Source organism: Halyomorpha halys, unplaced genomic scaffold (assembly GCF_000696795.3).
Source record: "Halyomorpha halys isolate HHAL.00 unplaced genomic scaffold, Hhal_1.1 Scaffold8.1, whole genome shotgun sequence".
NCBI lineage: Eukaryota > Metazoa > Arthropoda > Insecta > Hemiptera > Pentatomidae > Halyomorpha > Halyomorpha halys.
In genome coordinates, this window is record NW_027111933.1 from 733,179 (window position 1) to 741,671 (window position 8,493).

General features: G+C 31.7%; 1 protein-coding gene across 3 annotated transcripts in view; it reads left to right on the forward strand.

Moving 5' to 3' along the window:
• LOC106677676 (uncharacterized) overlaps window positions 1-7,881 on the forward strand; it is a 27,053-nt gene extending 19,172 nt beyond the window's left edge. For all 3 annotated transcript variants that reach the window (XM_014415757.3, XM_014415739.3, XM_014415747.3), the window contains one exon: window positions 7,184-7,881. In XM_014415757.3, coding sequence (XP_014271243.1) covers window positions 7,184-7,801 — 618 coding nt within the window. In that variant the 3' untranslated portion in view covers window positions 7,802-7,881. The remainder of the gene's footprint in view (window positions 1-7,183) is intronic.
• The last annotated feature ends 612 nt before the right edge of the window (window positions 7,882-8,493 follow it).

Consider the following 8,493-nt stretch of genomic DNA (forward strand, 5'->3'; position numbering starts at 1 on the left):
AAAACTGAGAAAAGAAGGGGGAAAAATAAATAAAACAAACCTGTTAGCTTGGAAACCAAACGTCAAATGGTATACTGCGCCAATAACGGCTAAACTTCGAATTAAAAAAGACGTTACAACAATGGCTAAGTGTTTTTAAGAGGAAACATTACGAGTGGGAACTTCTTTGCATTATATAACTTCATTTTCATTTTATTTCCTTAATTGTGTTATTTTACTTACTTTTTCAATTATCTATGTATACATTTTATTTTCCAATTCTCTCATCACTTCATTTTATTAATTCCATTCTGTAAAATTATTCACTTTATGTCATTCTGTTTATATTTTTTATACTTATTGATTGTTATCTTGTTCTGTTCTTAGCCCTGATGAAGGCTAGAAACTCTAGCCGAAACGTTGGCACAATTAAATAAGCTACACCAACTTATTTGTGTTTCATTTGACCGCACCCCCAACCATCATCTCCTAGAACTCTTCCAATATAAATTAATTCTTAGTTTTGTTAATAACCACCTTCATTTTAAACGTTAAGTAATCAAAGAGAACCGGATAGTTACGAAACCCATATGTTTACGATGCAAAGAAAGCCGTTAGTGTGCTCTATCCGCTCTCTAAGAGTAGCGGTGGGGAGAGAGCACTCTCCCAACGACAGAACAAAGCTGGGAGTAGTAAGGCAGTTGGAGTGGGAGAGGTGTCATCACTCTTCTTGCTTCATCCCCACTCCTTCGTACCCCACTCCTTTTTAATTGCGCGTCTTTAGTTTACAAGTTGTTTTTTGTTTATTTAATACATTATGAGATAATGCCTTGCTGTGTGGCATACGGATGTAGTACGAGGGAAATTAACAAGCATGCCGATCCACCTATCACCTTACACGCGTAAGTAATTGAAACCTCCCACTTTACCTACTTATAATAATTTTTTCATGTATAAAAAAAAAAATTAGAAAGTTATCTGAAAGACACCAAAAACCAAGTTCGTTCGATACCTTATTACGTCAAGTCCGATACTAATACTAATAATAAGTTGTGTTTTATTTACATATTTAGTTTATATCCCAATAACTTAAAGAATAAACTGATAAGTTTCATTATAAAACATTTAATTTATTTTTAAATAATCACACAAACTCAAAAAATTAGGACTTTTTTTTATTTTCTTCTATAAACCCTAAATATTTAAGATTAATAGCGATAGAATAAACAAGAATAGAGTTTGAATTGATAGAGTTCTTTTTAAATACGCTCTATTCTTAATTTAACCAATTTTTTGTTCTCATCTATAAGACTACAATGTTTTTTTAATTTTACTCATCAATATAACTTTCTTGTCTTCACATTGTTGGTCATATGTAAGTTACATAAGCAAGTTTCATCTTACATTGTTACTGACTTTTTCCATAGTTATTAATCAACTATTTTTTATTTTTAATTCATTGTTATGCATATTTCCAAATTCATTAGTCTATTATTGATTTTTATTTTTATGTTTCTCTGAATGATGGCTTTATCTCTTTTTGCTTTATAGGCCTGATGAAGACCTGAAAATCAGGTCGAAACGACGGCACGAATGAATATTTTTTTGTTTATTTGCGTTTTTTTTTTTTTTTTTTTGCTGACAGCACCCCGACCATGTTCTCCACTTATTAATTCAGGGTCGACTATCCTTATTAGAAATATAAAAATATCTAGATGCACAAATTATCTATTTTTTTTTTAAAGGAATATGGTCCGGGTGCGGTAAAAAAAACTCAAATAGTGGAATTATACTATTTTATTGAGCCAACGTTTCGCCCCACGTTGCAGGGCTTCGTCAGGGTTATTTTGACGGCAGTCAAAACAAAAGTGATTTTTTTTTTTTTATGCGTTGATTTTTATAACTTTAGCCATCATAAAATATACATATTTTTTTAACGTTTTCCGGTGGGATGTAGGTTAACCACCCCTGAAATAGGGAGTACCTTGTTCTTTGAATCTAAATACTAAATAACTGTGACTCGCTCACATGGGTTGAGTCACAGTCCATCTTCCTCAGCCGCTCATGACAACCAATTCTAACATTTCTCCATTTGAGACATAAAAATAAAAATTACCTTTTAACTTACAGCCTTTTTAAATAGATTGTGTAACCGCCGAGGAAATTCAAAAAAGTAAAATTATACATGGTGTCAAGATAAAAATGGCTGAGACGACTTTAAAATCAATAATGTTAATTATTAAAAGTATATTGCATGTAATATATATTAACGGTAGTATACATTAACAGACGGATTGCACCGATTTTACAAGGATCATGATTTTTTTTCGTGTCGATTTTTGTCGAGACTCCATGGCATACACATGAGGTAGGATTTTACATCTAGAACAAAATTTGTACATGTTAACCTATTGTTACAATATTTTTGACACTTAATAAATACTGACAGTCTTCAAACTTGGTCGGCCTATCTCTCATAGCATATGTATATTATTCAGCTCTAAGAAAAATTTCGGACATTTTAAAACCTTTTATTTATAATTCCAAAACAGGGCTTTCTAACGAAAATATTATATATTTTGTATTGGATTAAAAAACATTGGATTCTGCTTTGAATGAATATCTAACATTTTTAAATCATACCAGCATTATGGCTGAAATAACAGTCGTAACATTACAAAAGTTTTACCAACTTTGCCAAAATTTTATTTTCAAAAGAATTTACCTTAGAAATGGTTTTTATATTAAAAAAATAACATAGATATCGTTGTTTATCATTAAATTTCGGGTTCAGATATCTTTTTATTTTAAAGATATGTATGTATATAGATATATATTTGTTATTTTATATTTCATAACTCTGTCAGATAAGGATTTTGATCTAAAACGTGGGATTGTCGCTTTTTTTATCTTGTATATATTGGTGGTAATATTTGAAAAACAAAATTGGTAACAAATCCGACTTTAGGAGGGCTATTGGAATCACAAAAACCTCTAGATTTTGTGACTTTTTTCCTATTATTTTATCTCGACTAAATAGTACCAGCGAAAAAGCAATCTAATCACGGCGGATGTGTAAGTTTCAGGAACATAGGGGGTTTGATTGTTTTAGTTTAGTGGCGTAAAACATCACTCATCATCAACACCACGTATACACGTCGTTTCTTTATTTTTTTCTTCGTCTGTTCCACATTTTTTTTCGTGACAGAAAATCTTCTGTCTTCAAAAACCAAAACACCAATTTCACTGTTTAATCATCGTCTCCAAGTGTTTTTGAAATATTCGAGCTCAATTCCAAGCTACTGAGGTGCGAAGTGATACATGGATATTCCTTGAAGATATGACTAACGGTCAAATTGTTGTTAATACATTGAAATTTTTGAGGCGTTTGTTTTGAGATAAGATAGGAGTGAGTGAGCTTCGTTGGCCAATTCTAAGCCTAATCAGTAAGTCATTTACGGCTGGAGGTACCCCAGGGCTTGACATACTTTTTAATAATTTTTAATTTACTCATTGAGCTATCGTTCCACAGTGATTGCCATCTATGTTTTACTTCCTTTTCGACGGGGTTGCTAATTTCATGAGTGCTGCTTCTTTCGTAACTCGATCAGGCAGTTCATTTCCTGCGATTACTACGGACTTGGAACCCATATAAATGTAACTGACATATCCAGACTTTGAAAATTGCTTATGTAGAAATGGATGCAGGAAATTTTTTAGTGTTCCGGATCCATAGTCTAAACCTTTTAACGATTTAGCAAATCTGTAATCGGTTTAGTTTTATCCTTAGAAAAATTATAAAAATTATGATGTCATCCGTCATCTTGGACGGACTGTATTTTATGACTGTATCACTTAAACGGATTGTTAAGTTGGGTGATGCATGCAAATAAACATTTATCAAAGTAACGTATAAAACGATAAAAAAAAAAAAATCCGAAGGGACTCGAGAGGTTACATGTGGCATGAGAAAATACATTTGAACTAGTTTGCCCAATGTCCCTCGAGCCGTAATGTCGCGCCACCAATATTTGCCAATCCTTTATGTTTAAAAAACTTGTGCTACTTTACATGAAATTGTTATACGTTTTCAATCATGCGCCGAACCATATCAGTTGAACATCCTCATTGTGAGAGAGAATTAATAATGGTGAAAAATTATGTTCTGTACATTTATTTTAACACTTGTTCTTTTCATGACATTGTAAATTAGTAATTATAGGTACTGTTAGTAGTTATTACTATTAATATATTTAATTAATGATTTTCTTTGAAGCTTCCCTTCTGATCCGGAAGATAGAAGAAAATGGATTCGTGCTGTTCGGAGAAAAAATTGGATACCCACCAAATCGAGTAAATTGTGTTCGAAGCATTTCAAGGCAGAAGATTTTGACCGCTCTCCATTCTACTCAAAACTGAACAAAGGAGTTGTTCCATCCATTATTGACGGCTATCCTGAGTACTATAAGCTCAATCAGACTGAGGTAAACCAGTCACAGTAAATTTTATAAAGCTATTTGCAATATTTATGCTATGTCAAACCATGAAGAAGCCATAAACGAAACATAGTAAGTAGGCATTGTAATTAATATATTTTATAGATTATATTACCCTTCCGTCATTTAACTTAGGAATCTTGCGGCAACTACCATGAAACATTGGACTAGATGGACGGTTTAGTCACGTCAGTCATTAGTCATGGAGAAGCAGAAAATACCATGAAACCATATCTGACCTCATTTAAAATTTAACATTGAATTAGACAACCAGATTCATTCGTACTTTTTAGACCCTTTTCATCTCTATAATTTTCTTAGAAACAATAACTATGGATGAATCCAACAATTGTTGATTAAAAAATTGAAGTTAAGGACATACGACGTTCAATTTCGAGAAGAGTTAAAATTGGATAACAAACTCAACAAATCCCATATTTAAAGTCAAATGAAAAAAGTCAAGCTGTTAAGTCATATGTGCAACAATGCTGTTGTAGAAGACTCACTTTTATATTGTTTGATAAATAACATCGATAAGTCTAGCCGAAAAAAATAATTTATACTAGGCATACACACCTTACATTTGGTAAAACATTACTGTTATCAACACTAAACTGAAGACATGTAATTCAAAACCTTAAGTGAGGATATCAACCAATATCAGAAGAAATTTGGAATTTATTGGTTTTATTAAGTGTGGAGTGTGGCAATGTCTTTTACTTTACGGCAAGTATGCTGTAAGAGATGAGTTCCTCAATTTTTTTCTAAAAATGAACGCAATCTAATATCTCACATCCTTTTGTTTTTATTCGAGAAATCGGAGGAGGGATCAACAGTTATCAAATTTCACTACATCCAGGGTAATACTCGTTATACGCTACGTATTAATTGTACAATATCTTGGACAAAATTAATATATTTATTTACTCATGTTCCAATTAATAATAAAAGTAAAACCATTGCTTGACATTTCCGAAAATCAGACTCTTAACCGTTGGTGTTATTCAATTTTCTTCAATCCTAAATTTACATCTAATGAAAATTAAAAAAATCCTTTTATATTTTCTTTTCAGTAGAAATGCACTTCCCAATAGTCGATTGATAAACTTTCACAGGTATTGGAACAAATTACTTAAATGTAATTGAAAAGACAGTGAAAGACAGCATTTTATATAATGGTCTTTTATCGAAATTAAGGAATAAAGTAAATTTACTAAGGTAAATAAAGTGGGCTCTAGATCTTTCAGAAGGTGATGACGCTTTTGTATACATATTTTTGATGACAAAAGAATATGGATGCTTATGAAATCCAAGCAAAAACCATGAGGTAAAAACTAGTTATTGAATCTGTTTAAAGAATTTGTAGGTGCATAGAAAAAAAACAAACTAATACGTACCTCAAAAATGCTTCTCTTACTGAAACAATCCTTCGTGCAAAGAAACATTTTAATGAAGGAGATACACATTGTAGCGTTCTACTACTTTCAAATGATATTCATTTTTAAAAAAAGTAAAGATTTACCAATTTTTAAAAAACAAAAACGAGGCAATTTAACAAAAGAACCAAAAATACGATATTCATTTTATTTAAAGCCCAGGGAAGTGCTAATTTTTTTAATTAATGAAACTGTTTTTTTCATATGCGTAGTTATATGTTTAATATTTTTTAAGAATTAGTTTATAAATTCATGCTACTGCAGTGAAATCTAATCAAGATCTTGGGAATTCTTCATTTTGTATTATTATTTTTTTCGGACCCATTGGAGTCCTATTCTGCCTAACCATGATTGGGGGTCAAGTTTTTCATTTTGTGCGTCCGCCACTGAATGAAAAAAGTCAACGCTCCAATACCCAAATTGGGATATACGGAATTGAGCTCTGGGACTCTACATAACCCTAGAATTCCTCTCGTATCCAATCCTTACAATCCAGAATCCTTCCTAAAATCCTTAATGCATGCTCCTTTCTTTGTCACAAATCAAGTCATCCATCTGGACCTCAATGTTCCATATGTTGCCGATTTGACCAGAACCAGACACCAATACTTCCATGATAAACTTCCTAACAATTCAAACTCACTTGTTTGTAACCTGTCTTCTCCTTCACTATCTGAAAATCCTTCTAGGCGTCTAAAAAGAAGGTGGCTTCGAGATCTTTCCCCCCTTGAAATGTTATTGGAGTCTGTATTATATCATTGTTTAACTAATAACAAATTTACTTGTTGTATATATTTTTAATACCGTTATAAATATCAATAAATAAATTTAAGTTTAAATAAAAAAGTTTATTTCTTTATTTTTTCATTGACATCCGACGTAATGGAACTAAAAGAATTTTATTTATTTCTGCCAAAAAGTATTAAGACTTGTATATAAAAAAAAATTATCATCTTATAAATGAGATCAGTGGGTAAATCCATTAATACAGGCCAAGAAAAATATTTTTTCCATCTAGATTTAGATATTTAATTAAATAAAATATGCAAACATATATAAAATTTAGGAGTAGAAATTTGGAAGAAAAAAACTGAAGTTTACTGAAGGTATATAGGCCCTAATATCTTTCATGTTTATCATAATATTTATGGTCACTATCTTTTTGAAAAGATTATAATGCTTTTTTGTAATTATTCAATATTACTATTTATAAGGAATGTATTCTTACATGATATGATAACGATTAAAACTATATTTGCCATTATTTTCCAGGTTCGTATCCATGAGGAGGAAAACGAGAAATCCGAAAGTGAAGGTGAAGATCAATCTACCTCTGATAGGTTCGTCATCCAACCCAACCTCAATGTAACATCGGTTTCGCAATCCTCAACAACATGCCAGCCGCCTGAGAAGCGACAAAGAATGACCTTCGACATCGTGAGGAAGGGCAATTCTCAGCAGAGCAAGGACGAAGACGAGTTTTCAATCATGGGAAAGCACATCGCCAATAAACTGAGGCGGCTGTCTCCCGATGTGCTACCGGTCGTCGAGAAGTTGATCACAGACGTCATCTTCGAGGCTCAGTGTGGTAACGTCTCCCAGACATCGAGGATAGCATTTTACGACATGATGAACGCTAATTTACGAAACCTGCAACAAGCTAACCTCACTAATAATAAGGTGCCGCCTGAAAACGATACCCCTATGAAAACTGAGAACCAGAGTTCAATGTCGCCCAATATTGTATTCCTTCTTCCGCAGTCGGACGTATCTAAAACGTTGCCCCTCAATGTACAGGTTGTTCAGGCTAAAGCTGAGGTACAGAACAGGAACGGCGAGCAAAACTTACAATCTGATCAGCAAGCAAACCAAAGGATGATAATAAACTGACAAAACTATTTTAAAATATAAGATCTCTATTATTTATTTATTTTTTAATATTACATTAAATAAATTCCGTATATATTTTATTTCAAATACATTCTATCTTAGCATATTTTGAATATCCCGTTCTATGTATTAGCAATAGAACAATGTAAATATAAGATGGAAATACCTTCTATTTCTATTTTATTATGATTAATATACATGTCATTTATTTTGTAAGTTAATACCATTCCAAGAGGTTTATGTTAATCAAAAAGAATGTGATGGTGATTTTTTCATTATATAATATGAATGTAATCAATAAATATAATTAGTAAGCACTTGCAGTTATTTGAAAGTGTGATCTGTTATTATAAAATGAATTTTTTTACTTATAGATCTTACAAAAACTAGGCAACTGTTCATGATAGGGTTCAATTTTACTGACATTTACAATACTGAATTAAACTTTTTAACTCCTATAAAATCAGTAATAGTCGGCTTCATGAAGTGCTTTGTGCTTTATAGTTTGTATACATTTATTTGCATCCTAATACTATATATGTATAACTTCCATTATGAAACAGGCCCCAGATAAGGAAATAAAGTTTCAAAAAACTTTTTTTTTAACGATAAGTAATCGTTTTGTGGCTGTAACACAAACTTCAATGATCCACTTTTTCTCTTAGTCTTTTATTTTAAAAGCCTCTAACGTT